The sequence below is a fragment of the Sesamum indicum genome, linkage group LG6 (genome assembly GCF_000512975.1).
Source record: "Sesamum indicum cultivar Zhongzhi No. 13 linkage group LG6, S_indicum_v1.0, whole genome shotgun sequence".
Taxonomy (NCBI): Eukaryota; Viridiplantae; Streptophyta; class Magnoliopsida; order Lamiales; family Pedaliaceae; genus Sesamum; species Sesamum indicum.
Window position 1 is genome coordinate 23,047,584 of NC_026150.1, and position 17,867 is coordinate 23,065,450.

The window sequence follows — 17,867 nt, forward strand, 5'->3', positions numbered from 1 at the left end:
CGGCATTCCACAGGCTGCAGTGCACTTTCATGGCCTGGCTCTTCGGGAATGGGATTCCAATTGCTTCGTTGTTCCTGAATACTCTGATCGGAATGTTGTCCACCAAGAATCTGAAATTACAACAGAGAAACCAATTCCAGTTAGTTAAAACTTCAAGTTCCCAGACAAGATTAAGATGAAAAAATGGCGGCAGAGAGAAAAACTAAGAAATTACATGATGCGCTGAGGATTCCAGACGATGGAGTAAGTGTGGAAAGCTGCAGTTGGATCGAACCAGAGATGGAATCGCTGTTCTTTGTCTCCTTTGCCTTGGGCATACACATTTGTGTGGACTGTGTACGGCTCGCCGGAAGTGTTTCCCAAGAACTCGAAATCAATTTCGTCGTGTCCTGTTCCTTGAGAAGACAGCTGCAAAAGCAAGAACAAACACACACTTTAGTACTGAAATTCACATTAATTTCTCTGAGTCGTAATGAGCTGAGATAAGCCCAATGACAGCGAAGGAAATTGCGAAACTTACGAAAAATGTGGTGACTGTTCCGGCGGAGTTCCCAGGGACGAGCTTGAGTTGCAGGTCAAATCTTCCAAACATGTACTCATTCTTGGACTGGAACCCAGAACCCGAATTCTGGTCCAGCAATAAAGTTAACATTCGTCCACCTTCAAGAATCTTGGCGCGGCCATCGCCCCATGTGATCTCGGCATCTCGGTAGAAATCAGCCGCAGCAGTAGCGAAATAAGCCACCAAGATTGAAAGTAAAAGCATTGATAGATTTGACAGGGCCCCGGAATCGGGAAAAGTTGCCATATCTCTGTCGGTATTATGGCTGAGAGAGAATTCAGGAAGAGATTGTATTTTGTGTTGATGGATGCAGTTGGATTGTGAAGGCCTCCCTTATATATTATACACAACACATAATAGGTAGCCAGCTCAAGTTGAGGTCGCTGGAAAAAAGTGTGAAGCATCCATCCGTGTTAGGCGGGTTCAGTGAAAATGAGTTGGATTTGGCCTTGGAAAGGACAGTTTTCCAGATATAGAAAAGGGCAAAGTTTGCAGATTTACGCGTAAGGTATATATTAATTTTTGGCATTGTTCCTCTCAACGACTAAATTCCACTTTGTTGCCGTGAGATTCCGGGAAGCTTATAGGCCGTTGGTTTTGTTTTTTCGTTTTTTTGTTTTTAATTTTCATCATTTCTAAATAGAAATTCTCTTATTGACAGGACTGGTCCCTAAAGTTTATCTAAATTACAATAGCAGGTATTTTTGTAATTGTTTGATTGCTGCACACACATATTTTGAGTATGTGATTGAAATATTGTCTCCATATGTATTCATCTTCACCCCGCTCCCAAAATAATGAAAATAGAGTTTATACAGATTATCCCTTGATTCTGAAATCTTTACAAATATTTTCTGTCCACAATAATAAACATAAAATATTTATATTTAAAAAGATAAATATTATTTTATTATTCAAGAAGAATATAATTACTATTGAAATTTAGCTCAACAGTGAAATATTAACAGGAAAAATATATGTAGATGCTAATTTATATATATTACATAATCTTTTTTTATTTTTTAAATTTATTGTTATGTATTATATGTATTGAAAGATTTACAAATTCTTATTAAATTAATAAATATGTTATGATTTCTACACTTAAAATTGCTTAAATGTTAACTTTTAATATAGTAATATTTTAAATATTATATTTTTACACACAAAAATTTATTTATATTTTTCATATGGTAAATCCATAAAATTGTAAGGTATATAAATGATGTATTCTTTAAAGATACTTGTTAGATATATGAATATATATATATATATATATTATTTTAAATTATATTTGTGCCACGTTGAAACTTTATCCAATTAGTGCCATGTCATCTTAAGGGTAAAAAGCTCCTGAGCTATTAAAAAAGATCTAAAAAAACTTATGTGATATATATAATATAATATAAGGGTAATGTTGTTCAAAATTTTAATTGTATGAGGTAAGTGTTATATTTATTAATTTAGGGGGTAATTTGTTACATGATACATAGTTCAGGGACAAAGTGTATTTTATCCATATATCTTTTAATTATACATAATATATATATAATTTTAGTTATATATTTATATATGCAATTCTAAATGTAGGCCGTTGATTCAAATTAAATAAAATCCGAGCCACTATTTTGATCAAATAAAATATAAATCATAGATTTGTTAAGTTAAATCTAAACAGCTTGATTTTATTTTGACAAATTTGGACCTTTGATTTTGTATTACTTAAATATAGGCTATCGATTCATATAAAGAAATATCCAATGATTGATAAATAAGAATATTTTTATTATTTTAAATGTCAAAAACCAAAAATCCACACATCAATGGGGTGTGTATTACAAATCCAAGTCAAAGAGAGTATTTTGCCCATTTAATTTTATCATAGGGATTTTTATTTTGGTTTTTGCTATTTTATTTATTATAAGAGGTTTTTTTAAATCTTTTTTAATAACACATAGGTAAATTACATTTGACCCCGCCAAATAACGTCCTTTGTCATTAAAGAGTACACCCCATTAATTTGATTTTAATTCATTTAGCATTTTAATTTATCCTATTTCAAATTTCCACAGCATTCTCGAATCAATCCGCTACTTTTGTCACGGAAGTTTTGGTAGAAAATTGTGGCAAATAGCCCATTTTTTGTAGTCTCATAAAATTCCATATAGTATATACAAATCTATCGGTAGTATAACTTGTATTAAAGCAAAATATTTTTGTACGTGACAAATGAAACATACTTGAAAATTAGTCAAAATTCGATGAAAAACAACTTGAAGAAACCAATTTGGACCATGACTTAGCATAGACATATTAGTAGAACGAAATCTAAAAGAAAAACGACACTGGAATCTGTATGCTTCGTGCAGACAACACTAATTCTATATGTTCCGTGCAGATATAATTAGAATCAACAAGCACAAAAAATGAGCTGCTTCCGAGCATAATATCATTCCTCAAATTTCTTTATAACAATACATGACTCATATAGTATAGGTTACAATCGAATAAAAGAATGAAAGAATAAACGTTTTTTTTTATCCATCAGACAAGTGAAGAAAGAATTTAATAATCTAAATCCCTGGATTCAGCGCTTAGAATCTGGAGCGCCTGCACTCGGCGGGTATACCCTGAGGAAACCTCTTGTTATCTGTGCAATAATTGTAGATCATGTGTTTCTGTATCCCATCTCAGTCTATTTCTGCCCTTCCCATCGAGCTCCTTGGTCTGCCATGCCTCCGTGTTGAAAGACTCCGCGGACTTGGACCCGCAAGACGATCCGGGCACGCAGCCATTTATGTTGAAGTTCCTGTAAGAGGCCACGAATGGAGCCTTGGTCCAATCAGTCTTCACCCGCCCGCCTTGGGTTGCCCAGTCATCTGCATTCCACAGGCTGCAGTACACTCTCATGGCCTGGCTCTTCGGGTATGGGATTCCAATTGCTTCGTTGTTACTGAATACTCTGATCGGAATGTTATCCACCAAGAATCTGAAATCCCAACAGAAAATTAAGGTCCAGTCAGTTAAAACTTCAAGTTTCCAGAAAAGATTAAGATAAAGTGATGGCGTTGGAGGAAAAAAAAACAAGAAATTACATGATGCGCTGAGGATTCCAGACGATGGAGTAAGTGTGGAAAGCTGCAGTTGGATCGAACCAGAGATGGAATCGCTGTTCTTTGTCTCCTTTGCCTTGGGCATACACATTTGTGTGGACTGTGTACGGCTCGCCTGAAGTGTTTCCCAAGAACTCGAAATCAATTTCGTCGTGTCCTGCTCCTTGAGAAGATAGCTGCAAAAGCAAGAACAAATACATGTCACTTTAGTACTGAAATTCACATTAATTTCTCTGAGTCATAACGAGCTGAGATAAGGCCAGTGGCACTGAAGGAAATTGCGAAACTTACGAAAAATGTGGTGACAGTTCCCGCGGAGTTCCCAGGGACGAGCTTGAGTTGCAGGTCGAATCTTCCAAATAAGTACTCGTTCTTGGACTGGAACCCAGAACCCGATTGCTGATCCAGCGATAAGGTTAACATTCTCCCACCTTCAAGAATCTTGGCGCGGCCATCGCCCCATGTGATCTCGGCATCTCGGTAGAAATCAGCCGCAGCAGTAGCGATATTAGCCACCAAGATTGCAAGCAAAAGCATCATTAAATTCGACAGGGCACCGGAATCAGAAAACATCGCCATTTCTCAGTTGTTTCAGCTAAGAGAGAGAGAGAGAGAGAAAATGCAACTGGGAGAGATTGTGTTGTGCGTTGATGAATGACACTGGGGGGGTGGCGGGGGGGGGTGAAGAGACAGCTGTAGTTGAGCTTTTCTTTGATGATCAATAACTGGAAAGGGGGAGTGTGAAGTGAAGTATCCTAACGCGGAGCGGTGAAAATGAGCTGGATTTTAATGGTGGATTAGCCGTTGGCAAAAGGAAAAACGTGTGCCTGTTTCCGCGTAAGGTATAAGTCGATAGACTGCCCTGGTTGAGCCTTTCTGTTTTCTAGTACTGCTCCTTCCACCAACATTCTTAACTTGAGCTACTCCACCATAAATAAATGGATTTTATTATAATTTTAGCTAAGTCCAACATATTTGTCATAATTTTAACTATGGGACTAAAATTTCGATTTCGCCTGCAGAAACAATGATCAGTACTTATTGCATAGCCATGATTAATTAGAGTTGATCATTATATTTTTATTTTTAGATATTGAATTATATTTCTTCTAGTGGAAAGATGCAGCAGGATCTTGGGCTACATTGATGAAACTCTACATATGAGGTCCATAGAAATTTGTAGCAGTAATACATCAATTCAACAATATATTAGTATGATTAAAATCATTAAATAAATTATAGAAATTTAATAAATAAATTATAATAATTTGATTAAAATGAGATAAGTACCCAATATTTGGTGAGACTCGAACTTGTTCATAAAACCTTAGTCTTAGTTTTCATCTTAACCTTAATCAGTAAATTAAAACATCATTAGTAGAGATAATCATTAATAGTATTAGCAATTAAAATAAATTCGATATTCATTTTTAATCTATTTGTTTTTTTAATTTAACAAGTCCTAATAATTAACTTATAATTTTTTATATTTGTTTGTGAGTATATATTATTTACCAAGATACACAGCATGCAACCTATTTTATTACTTATAAAGTTATGTCAAAATTGAGTGAATATCATGAATTAATCTAAGATAATAATAATAATAATGATGGTTGGACAATTTTAATTATTTTTTTATTATTTTATTATATATATATAATGAGATCCATCCCTATTTTTGTACTTTGGTTTAAAAAATTATCTTTTAATTTAATGCCTTTTTTTACATAATGAGATCAACCACTTTTAAAAAATAACTTATATTTTTTATTAATATTAATATCTATATAAAATTATGTGCAAGTATTTTGATAATTTGATGTATATATATATTTTTTTACTTTTACTAATTATATTACTATTAAACTAGTTAGCAGTTTATATTTATGGTAATAAATTGAAAATATTATACCATATGTATAATATTTTTATAATTAATATAATAATATTTAATATGATTTACTTATAATAATAGAATTTTATTTAATTTGTTGAAAACTCGAGCTTTGGCTTGAGCTCGAGCAATGAAAAGAAAATTCAAACCATAAGAGCTTATCGAACCAAACTCAAGCTCAAACCATGAAAAGAAAATTCGAACTCAAATTGGAGCTCACAAAAATTGATCGAGTCCGACGCATTTACACCCTAATTATTCATGTACGTTAATGTTGAGAAAGTGTCAAATATCTATACAAATGAATGAAATAACATATGGATTAGCCAAATATCCAGACCTTTCGATGTAATTTAAATAAATTTAGGCAAACACCCTATAAATTCTGTTGAGTCTTCTACAGGAAATCATTATCTACTGCACGCATAGGATGTATCATTAATTGTACTGTCGCTGTTCATCTGGCAATGTATGTTTGGGTTTCGTAATTTAGGTGGTTTGATGTTTTTGTTCTTCACTTTCTAAGGTTGTATTTCTTGCATTTTTAAAATTTTTATAATTTTAGTTTTTTTTCGTTGAAGTTCACTTATATCGTTGGAAAATTTTTGTTTACCTTCCAATAAGTTAATAATAAGTTAATCGGGTATAAATATGAATTTTTATTTAATTTTTTTTACTAATATCAATAAATTTGGTGAATTTTAAGTAACAAGATGATCTATTTATTAAACGGAAGGAAATATCAGGAATAATAAACGTAATTTTTCAAATTATATAAAATTTGCACATAATTACAGAAAAATGAGGGGAAGACAATTTAATTATTCTTTAAATAAACTTCTTTCCTGTTTGCTCGACTTCATTTATTTAAAAGATCTTATAAATTTATGCATTTTAAAATATATCACGTGAGTTTGTTAGGTGCATGTTTGGGAGCACTTTTAAAATGAAAGTTCATTTCGAAAACATACTTCTTAATGAGTGTTTCTTTCAGAAGTCCTTTAATATTAATAAATATTTAATATAGGTACATTTTAAAGAGCTCTTTGAAGGAATAATGTATTTTGGGTGGTGGAAAGTTATGGTCAACTTTCGATTTTAATTTTGCGAACAATAACTTAAAAAAAAAATAGCATATTTAGTCCAATTTCTACCATCTTCCATAAATATTGGCCTTCCCCATTGTCATGGACAGTGTAATATATTTTTTTTTTCGTACGGCGTCTTAGGTTACAGCACTCTGCATGCGTCGGCAACGCCCATTTTATGCCCAACGCTCACTCGGTGCATCCTTGGCGCACGCCTTCTCGTGGTCGTCTTCTATGATTGCCCAAGTAGGACCACATCATAAGTCCGAGACCCATTTAATATGCCAACATCAAGCAATACTCCCACACGGTATGCTCAACATACCTTCTTGTCTTTCGGCATGGCTTCACAATTTGCCCACAGTGTGGCGTTGACAGATCCCCATTGATAGCTAGAACATCAAGCAATACTCCCACACGGTATGCTCAACATACCTTCTTGTCTTTCGGCATGGCTTCACAATTTGCCCACAGTGTGGCGTTGACAGATCCCCATTGATAGCTAGAACCCAATACCGTGTGCAATGAGTTGGATCACGAGATCTTAAATTGTTTGCCTCGACGTCTAAATCACGTGCCGCTTGAACCATTGCATAGCCTACGACTTCTGTATCATAACCCAAGAGTTTCAGCCTCACCTGATCGTCCATCGCTGAGGATTTGCCCATGCAATACTCTGAAACCACAATTTCGCCACGACACTGACAAACTCCAAACATCGTCGTCATTTCCTACTCAAACGGAACTGTCTAACTCTGAAACATATTGGAGGTGCTCCCAACACACTAAGGATCTCACCAAAGAAACAGTTTTGTAAATCTCCAAAGATAAAACAATCTGCTTCACACATTTGTCTCCTACTTGCTCGCAGGGAGGCTCCCGATCGTCGCCTTTATATCTTCGTGTCCAAACATTCTCGGAATGACTTAATACTTGGCAGATAGCATCCCCACAAATCAAGAAAGTTCCCGTATAAACAGTATTGCAATCCTCAATCGGTAAGAGTCTCTGCTCGATGGCCGTTTGTGCACCTCCCATAGCTACCCGTACGTCCTCCGCAAGTCACTACCGGTCGTCTTGTCCAAGGAGCGGCCAGCGACACCAAGGCTAGCCGTACTCCTAGCACCTTTGACACACATTCGACCGCACAATCGCTCAATCAGGACAACCAACAACCTTCATCGACAGATGTTGGACTCCACAGTTTTAGTGTTTTTAGGCATAGGTCATTTGTCTTGTACACTTGTAAATACTTATGTTTACTCATGGAGGACTTTGTACCTCTTGAGGTGCAATGTTCAACCTTTTTATTATCTAATACTGTAAATAGGAAAAATCTTTTTAAAACTATTATAGTGGGGAATGAGTATCACGAAGCTTGGTGTAGTCTATGTACTAGTGTACCCCTTAAGGCAATCCTCCTGCACTAGCATCATTTGTACAATGTTCAATTGCTTTCCTCTATCATTGAAATCTACATTTTGAAATTTATATTTACTGCATTCGTACTGCACCTTGCTTGCTTGTGTTGTTGCTGTCGGATTTTGTGTTGCTATTCTTGTCGAGCCCCCGTGTAGGTGTCGGCTGAAATTCTATTGTTGTTGTTGAGCATAAGTAGTCGTTTACTGCGGACAACTAGTCACACAGTGCCCCTTTCCCCGCATTGAGGAAGGCACTCCATGAGACCTAGTCAGAATATAAACCGACTCAAATAATTGATTTGAGTGTCGAAAGGGCATTGCTAAAAATATCTCTACGTGGTTCTAATATGTTATTCTATTTTGCAGGGTTACAATCTTGAAGGAGAGTACCCTTGCATTTGGAGCAGTTATTACTAAACGAATCACTAAAAATACTGTTTTTTAGAACAACATATTTCAAATTCTTCTAATATGAGGTTTCACGAATAAGTTATAAGCCCATCAAACGTGTGGATATGTACTTTATTGTATTTTGACATTTGAACAATTCTAAAGGTGCTAAGACCAGTTGTAACCAAATTGTGGACTGGTCTACCAATTCCGATAATAGGATTTTTTAATTTGAAATTATTAAATTAATCATAAAGTTTTAACATTTGAATATTAACGAATAATAATGTAATGAAATTAGATTTATATATATATAAAAGAACACAGAAAAAAAACATAGACATGGTTAATTAATGTATGATTCATTACCAGTATATGGGTAATTAAAAACATTCATATATGTATACTAATACAAGGAAAAAAAGACCCTTTACATCACAAAAGTCAGTTAATGACGTGGTCAACACTAATTTTAGATATAATAATTATATCTCTAATAAGATAAAATAATTATATATTTAATAAGATAATTTTAAAAATTAATTATATATAATTAATTCATTTTTTTTACAAATGTGACTTCATGTCATTTTAACATCACCACAACACAATTCTTTTAAACTATTGATCATCCCGAAACTGGTTTTCTTTTGCTTCTTTTTTTTTTATATGTGAGTTTTTGGTTTATATAATTTATTATTATTATTTATAATATAGTTTAACACGTGCAATATTATTTATTATATACACGTAAAATATTACGATGGCCAGTATGTCTAAATAAAAAGAAAAAAAATACAATTTTGGTCTACTAATTATAGGGTGGTTCCACTTTCAATCTTATCAGATTTTAAATTTGCAATGGTAAACTATAAACACATTTAGTTCAAATATTGCCAAAAAAGTAAATTGGTTGGAAATACCACATCTTGCATGTGATCTACTTAATTTTAGACTTTTAAATTTTTCAGCCACTTGCTGCGTGGCATGAGAGACGTAAGAAAAATAATAAAATTTTAGCCCTATAACTATAGAGCTGGTACATTTCGTCCAAACGTCACTAGGAAAAACATATCACGTCATCAAACCTAGCTTGAAAATTAAAAATTCATATACTAAAACGGTTAGTTGTTAAGCATGTGATAATTTTGGCAAATTTAATATTTTCTAGCAATATTTGAACTAAATATATTTTTAATTATAGTCCTCAATTACAAGTTCAAAATTAAAGAGGGTCATTAAAGATGACACCCCCTATAATTATATATAAAACTAAAATTATCTTTTTTCCAAGAAAATAATAATAAACTAATCTTGAGAATTAAATAGACTTATCTAATCTCTGTGGTCCTTTAGCGTTTGAATCATTAATAATCTGAAATTAATTTCATTAATTAGAAAGGATTATTTTCTAGGCATGGTGGTTAATGGAAAATGACGTCCCTACACAAGAAATTTCCATGACAACGTTAAATTTTAATGCGCATAAGATTTTCTATTTCATATCCAATTATTTTTTTATTACGTTCAATATACACATCATAATTAAGTGTATAAAAATAATATCATATAGTTTATTTAGAAATTTTTTTTATAGACGTAGTATGTTAAATAAAGTAAAAGATGAAATAAAATCCAATCCAATTTTAGTACCATTATTATACAGAACAAAGCATACAATAAGTCAGAAAAAACAGCAAAGAAGAAACAAAAATGCAACAAAACATTGGTATTTTGGTATAATCAAAGAATCACATCCCCTTTCTTGTTCAAAGTCCTTATTCCGTAGCAATTTAACTCTTTTCCAGGGAAAAATATAAATAAACAAAAAAGAAAGAACACGAAGTAGAACATATGAATCATGAAGAAAATACATTGAAACTGGGTCGACGATGACGGCCTGGAAATTGTTGACAATTCCACGTACCCTTAGAACCTAGGAAGCCTGCATTCCTTGGGAAGCCCCTGGGGGTACCTTTTAACATCTGTACAGTAATTGTAGATCATTTGTTTTTGTTGCACCCATCGGATTCTGTTCCTCCCATTGGCATCCAGTCCCTGAGTTAGCCAAGCCTGGCTGTTCGCAGCCCCGTTGCAGGAATTCGTCCCTGTTGCACTCACAACACAGCCTGTGGCATTGTAATTCCGGTAAGTGGCGGTAAAGGGGGCCTTGGTCCAGTCCGTCTTCACTCTCCCGCCCTGCGTAGTCATCGGCTCGGCATTACAGAGGCTGGCTAATAACCTCATCGGCTGGCTGGTCGGGAATGCGACTCCGTATGCAGCGTAGTTTTTGAAAACCCTAATCGGGATGTTGTCCACCATGTATCTGCATGCATTGAGAAATCACCGGTGGTTTAATTTAGTCAGCTAGCGTGTAAGGGTATGTTTGGTTTGATCAATTTGGAATAGGAATTTCACGTTCAAAACGATAAATTCTTTAGACTTGTTTGGATAATTTTATATTTTGAAAAGTACTTTGAATTACATTTTGTGGTATTTATTGAATTTCAAAAATTATTTAATATATAATCTTTTCTTAAATTCGTACAAGATCGAGAACAGAGTTTCAAAAACATACATTATGTTTTGCGAGTTCCAGAGAATACTGTAAGTGTGGAATGCAACGGTAGGGTCGAACCAGAGGCGGAACTGTTGTTCCCTATTGCCTACTCCTCGGGTATAAATGTTGGTGTGCACGGTGTATGGCTGCCCGGAACTATTCCCCAAGAACTCGAAATCAATCTCATCATGTGCCGATCCTTGAGACGCTAACTACAACATCACATATGGTCACAATCACTGTTAATTACTTAAATCCTTACACATAACAATACATATTATCACAAGTTCATAGAAATTAAACCACAAAAAAGGGCTTACGAAAAACGTTGTGACAGTGCCAGCTGAGTTTCCAGGCACGAGCTTAAGCTGCACGTCAAACCTTCCATACAAGTACTCGTTGTTGGACTGGAAACCAGAACCCGAAACATTGTCAAGGGACAACGAAAGAACTTGGCCCCCGTTGAGTATCTGAGCCCGGGGGCCACCCCACGTTATGGTCACATCTTTATAGAAATTGCCGGCTAATGAGGAACCTAAGAGGAACGCCAGGACAAACAAAACCTTAAGCATTTCAGAAACCCTAACACAAGAATCCATGAATCAAAATTTTTGTTTTTCTTGTCTTAATTTTCAAGAAGAAAAGGGAGAAATAAATGGAATTGAATGGTCGAAGATTGTTGCTAGGAAAGGTTTAAATAGGGGAAAATCGTACGTGGGACTCATGAAAAATATAGTTGACATTCTCCATAGGAATAAGTAGCACTAGTTGACATGTCCAAAGGGATGGAGAGGTATAATTAATATTACAACGTTCTGCAAACAGCTGGAAATGTTTCTTTCTTGGGGTAATTTTACTTGGCATGGAATAGCACCTGATTTTTGGTGGTTGGAGAGGAAAAGCGTGTTTAATTAATTGCAGACTTTTTTTTTTTTTGCATAGTCTATGCATAGATTTTATATGCATTTCTTTTGCCAATTGGAAGTAGTCGTTTTCGGACAACAAAGTTGATGTCATCTCCCCTTATAACCGCGTTTCTATAACTTAGTTTTACGTGAAATTCTTGTCTTTGAATTTTAGTCCTATCAACTAATATGCCAATTGTTTCCTTTTCTTTTATTATTATTAATTATTAGTATTTTTTTTTTTCGTAAAACAGGTCTGGTTTGATTGTGCTTCATGAAAGAAACAAAACCGCGGAAAATATACAGCTTGTTTTCAATAAAATTACATTTGAATTCATAGATTTGAATTTAATTAAGAGAATGAATTGAGAACAAAAAATTTCGAATGCCTCTATCAAAAATAATTCAAAGTTGATTAATATTCAACAAAAATATAATTTAAATTTAGAGTTGAAAATTTTGAAATTTTTTATATTTATAATTATTCAAATAAATTCAAAAAATTTATTACTAGGAGTAAAAAATTCATAACTTCAAATCCATCAACTAAATATCATTCCATATTCTTCCTTTATTTATATAAAATTCGAAAATGCAGCTGGGATTTACCTCCCATTTCAGAAGTATTAATTTCATTATACTTCAGCTTTGACTTTTAATACTCACCCAACTTTTTATATAGTATAATTAATTGGCTAATACACTTTTTTTTTTTTTTTAAATAAACACTCGAAGGTGGGGGAGGCTTTTCGGGGTCCCCATCCCTTTTTCATTGAAAATAAAGTACAGTACGCATTACAACAAAATCAACAAACAAAGAAGTAGGGGTACTACTCCTTTATATTTTTGTACGACCTTAACTATTTAGTATGTTCCCTTTCTTCTTGTTGATTCGATTTGTCTTTATCCTTGGACCACACGAGGTACTCCTCTGTTTCATCACACGGATTTTCACCTCCGTATTCTTAACCAAGTACTCCGGTATCCTGTCTACGAGGAATTGATTTATGGGCAGTCTGTCCGGGGAAGCCAGCTCTTGTAACAGCTGCTCCGCCGAGTTTGTATCGACAGGATTGCGATTGGTCGAGCAAGTCGGGTTGCGAATCTTCAATGGGATGGCATTACTAATCAAACTCTCCTCCTCATTTGGATTCTGTTGGAGAAGCATGATAGCATTTCTTACCTAGTGTAGGTTGCGAAGCTAAGGGCAAAGGAATCAAAGGTGGGAAAGTTGTAGAATTTCCATCTCATTAACAAATTGGATGCTTGCTGACGTGGAGTGTGACATGTCAACATTTATTTGACAACAAGAACGTTAGATAACAACAATAAAAGACGTTAAACAGAAATGCGCTTCTTGATTGAACATATAGACAGACATGCAGTAGCAGAAACAGAGCAAGTCTTATATTGTTTTGAAGTGGTAATTATATTGTTACCTCAATTAATTTATCATGTCTCATAAACTGAGAATTACATCAATATTAATAACGAAAATAAATTACAATAAATTCACAGGCGGTAAGACAAATGCTCGTACATCTGGTGAAATTCGAGCACATCACCTTAAATTTATTGGTTTACTATGTAATAATAATTATTAATTAATTATATATGTTAATATTAATAATTACCGTACATTAATTATTTTAATGATCAAAATTTATAATATAATTATAATCGATTCACATATTCCGCTTTAAAAAAAAAATCAGTAAACTCTAAATTTGATGTCATTTTGTTCAATTTCTTGACTTAATCCTCTGTTCTTGTTCTTTTTAATTCATGATGATCATTTGGTTGGTGGATAGCTTATCATCATGTCCACCATACTCATTTTTGTTGGCTAATTAATTATATATATTTTTTATTATTTTATTTGTCTATTGGCAGAAACAAATTTTGGTTCATTACGCCACGATCTGCTACATTGTGGCTTGCATGTATCTAACCTTCAATTTCTGTACACACTTCACATTTATACCACCAACGCCCTTCTCCCTTTTATCTTTTTTCTTTTCTTTTCTTTGTTTGTGGAGCACAGCTGAGCAAGGCATCGTTTTTCCAATTTTGTACAGCTGGTTATTGCGTTATTTTACTTTAAATTTGGGAAAAATACAAGCAACTCTCCTGTGATATCGTAATGAGCAAATTACTCCCTTGTGAAAAAATAAATAGTGATTTACCTCCCTATATTTTTTAAAATACAACAAGTTACCCCCCTATGATTTTTAAAATGAAGCAATCTACCTCCCTATATAAGGAGGTAAATTGCTTCATTTTAAAAAGTATAGGGATGTAAATTGTTATATTTTTTTCATAGGGGGGTAATGTGCTCATTTTTAATATCACAGGGGGATAAATTGCTATTCACCCCTTTAAATTTTATAAACGAGGACATATAGGAAAAATAAATATTATTTTTTGAATATATCTATTATCTCATGAGACGTATTGATAAACGAAAATATCTTGTAAGAGGGGTTGTAATAAGAAAAGTGTATGGTAATTAGTGGTAATTAAGTATGTTATTGTAGGGGCTGCTACATTCAAACTCTATCAATTACATTAATAATTTGTCTGTAACAAATGAAAGAATAAACTACAAACTATTATATAAGTAGATTGACAGCTACATACATGAGCTTCAAATTAACTCAAAACCTTTGTCAGATGAAATTTTTGGGGATTTCTTTTTTTCTTTTTTAAAAAAAAGGATGCTACAACTTTTTTGAAATAAGAGCGATGGACTATTATTAATTGAAATAAATTGATGTCATTTTAGTTGGATATCAATATCTAACATCAAATAAATTAAATCTAACCAATACCTACTTTTCAGTAGAAACAACACCTACTATAACAGTAGAAATAACATACCCTCAGATCCAGTGATGCATCACATGCGCCCTTCATGTTTCTTGGGCTTAATTTTACATCTTATTTATAAACCGTTAAATCTTGCTTAACATATATTTAATAGTTGAAATTTTTAGAAATCAAATCAACGATTATATTTCATTAAATTTGAATTGAAGGTCTAGATTTAATGCAAAATTCAACTGTCCAAATTTCACCTAATTTAAATTAACTATCCAGATTGAATATATAAAATTTTATCATATTTTATTTACTAAATATGAATGAAATAATTAAAAATATTAAAAATTACTTTTAAAACATATTGTCTCCTTCCCCCACCACCAGCGCCTCCTCACAGCCTGCCCCTCAAGCCTCCTCCCCATCCGCTTCCTCCACGATGGCCTCTTTTGTGCGCTCGCCCTCGCCTCCTCCTCGTCCACGCGCCTCCCCTCCTTCCTATTTGCTCCCAATCCCAATATAGAACATTACATCGAATTTGGCACCCTCACACCATCCCAATGTATAACTAACAGAATAGGATATTCCTCGCTACCCGAAATATCTCAATACCCTTTGCGCCATGGTATCCAGCTCTATATTTATTTTTCTCATATCAAATATTGCATCATCATGATAGCACACAACTCGCCATCAATTTCATCCTATCATCGTTAACCATTGAATATGCCCAGGTTAGATAAGTCATATTTTTCATCTCAATAAATTATTCACGTTTTATCAACTCCATAATTCAACTTCAGTCGACACTCATCTCAGTGTATCATCTGCACATTGACGACTTCACAATTTTATTCCAGTCAATCATCATATAGAAACGCGTCACAGTCATTTACAAATACTCCTTTATTTATATTTATTTAAACAAATACTCTCTCATTTATTTTTATTTAACAACAAAATCAAGGTATTTAATAATTAATCACCATACATATATATGTAGTATTCTTAACCATAGGCACAACCAATAACGATCATTTCACAAACGACCATATAATTCAACTAAAAACACGATAATTTTTATCAAGTTCTCATATTGACAAGTAGATACATATATATAGATCCAATTAACTATACTTACCTCAAATTTCAAACGCGATTACGTTAACAAAAGGAGCAACTTAACCCTCTTCTTTCTCCTCGCATCCTACAGTAAATTATAGTATATATAATCAAGACATTATAAACATCGTAAATTTTAAATAAATTATATTATATAATATTCGTATATTTTCCACCCAACTTTTAATATATATTTATATCAATGTTCAAACATCCTATTTATTTTCTTTTAAATAACTAAACTTCCTATATATATTTAATTTATCGACCAACTACCAAGAATTCACTTAATCAAAACCTTCATGTCTTTTTAACTATCGTTCTTCATAACATCCCTAAATTGAATTATCACGGAGATCTCATTCTCTTTTTAATAACCATAATATTTCTCAAATATAATTTTCTAATACTTCTTAAATATAATTTTAAAATATTTCAATAAATTTTCTATCAATTTCTCACCACTATAGTATTTAATTAAACACCGATATATATATATATATATAATTATGCATTTGGTTAATAAATCTAATGAAATTGAGTAAACCAATTACAATAATAATGAAATATAATAAATCTAATAGTTTAATTAACCAACTATAACAATCTTAAATCAAATATTATATTTAATTACACACTAATTTAAATAGTTAAACTTATAAAATTTTTAAATTAAACATTATACCAAACAATATAAGTTACATTTAGCAAATGAACTAATCAAATAATATAATTATATAAATTAATATAAATTAAAATGACAACTCTCTTACCTGTTCGATAAATCCGTAAGTGTATGTGTGATCTTTTGTTTAATTACCCCCCCCCTTTTTTTTTTTTTTTTTTTGTTGTGGGGGGGGGGGGGGGGGGGGTAGGCGGTGGTGATTATCATGGCCTGCTGGCCCAAAATTCATTACTTACCCTTTTTTTTTGTTTTATTTGATTTTTTTCCTAAAATTTTTATTACATTCTTCCCAATTTTCTTAATTGATATAATTTGCTCTTAAATATAATAATAAATTTAAATTTTAATATATTCCATCAACTTATAATTTATTTATAATTAAATTTAATTTTTTTAATAATTATCAATTAATCTCAATTATGTATAAAAATGTATGGACATCACTACACTCCCCTTCCAATGAGTTTTTGTGTAATTATAGTTGAAAAATTATATTTAGCACCCTTGAGGTTTGCTTCTATCTAACAAATGAATCCTTCGTTAGTCAAAATATTAACAAAAAAATTAAATTAAAATTAATATTTATCCTTGATTAACTTATTAATGACTTACTGCATATCAAATAGTTTTTTTCGAACTAAACTATCCTTATAATAGTAAAAATATACTTATTAATGACTTACTGCATATCAAATAGTTTTTTTCGAACTAAACTATCCTTATAATAGTAAAAATATATTTCCTCACATACATTAATGTGTGAAGATGTATGAAGATAATTTGATCATAGAAAAATTTACTTGACCTACAATAAGTGTAATAAGTCAATTAGGGATAAATATAAAATTTTTTATTTTTTTTTGTTAATATCAGCAAATTTGTTGAATTTTAACTAACAACAGGACTTATTTGTTAGACGAAAATAAACTCCAAGAGTATCAAATGTAATTTCTAAATCATAAAAAATTTATATATAATTACATCAAATCTCACGAGAAAAGAGTATATTATCCCTAATTTTTTTTACTGGATGAACGATGTTTTGGGACTTTGTAAATAAAAAAACAAATGATGAGAAGCCCATTAATGCTCATTAAAGAAAAAGGTGGGTTGAATGTGACAAAAATACGAGTGTCGAATAAATGAAATCCTGAAAATGAAGATTGGAAAGGCCCAATGGACTGGGAGGAGTCCGAGTCCATGACGACGAGAATTCAGATGCTTCACTGATATCGACAGTTGCGGCTATGGCTTTGGATATTGGCCTCAAGTTCCGTGAAGATGATGATTCTTTGGACCCAACC

The 17,867-nt window shown here is 32.7% G+C and overlaps 3 protein-coding genes across 3 annotated transcripts in view; all 3 read right to left on the minus strand.

Moving 5' to 3' along the window:
* The window catches only part of LOC105165807 (xyloglucan endotransglucosylase/hydrolase protein 24-like), a 1,487-nt gene extending 527 nt beyond the window's left edge, over positions 1-960 (minus strand). Inside the window, exons 1-3 of the mRNA XM_020694241.1 lie at positions 521-960; positions 215-408; positions 5-110 (exon numbers count right to left, since the gene is read on the minus strand). Coding sequence (XP_020549900.1) covers positions 5-110; positions 215-408; positions 521-808 — 588 coding nt within the window. The 5' untranslated portion in view covers positions 809-960. The remainder of the gene's footprint in view (positions 1-4; positions 111-214; positions 409-520) is intronic.
* On the minus strand, positions 2,979-4,323 carry LOC105165569 (xyloglucan endotransglucosylase/hydrolase protein 24-like). The gene is given in 4 exon segments (XM_011084626.2): positions 2,979-3,247; positions 3,249-3,551; positions 3,658-3,851; positions 3,967-4,323. Coding segments are annotated over 4 exon segments (876 nt in total). The 5' UTR covers positions 4,255-4,323; the 3' UTR covers positions 2,979-3,156.
* Positions 10,106-11,754, minus strand: LOC105165572 (probable xyloglucan endotransglucosylase/hydrolase protein 23). The gene is made up of 3 exons (XM_011084629.2): positions 11,352-11,754; positions 11,050-11,243; positions 10,106-10,797 (listed from the first exon to the last, which is right to left on the minus strand). The coding sequence occupies exons 1-3, from the start codon at positions 11,628-11,630 to the stop codon at positions 10,401-10,403; spliced, it is 870 nt and encodes a 289-aa protein (XP_011082931.1). The 5' UTR covers positions 11,631-11,754; the 3' UTR covers positions 10,106-10,400.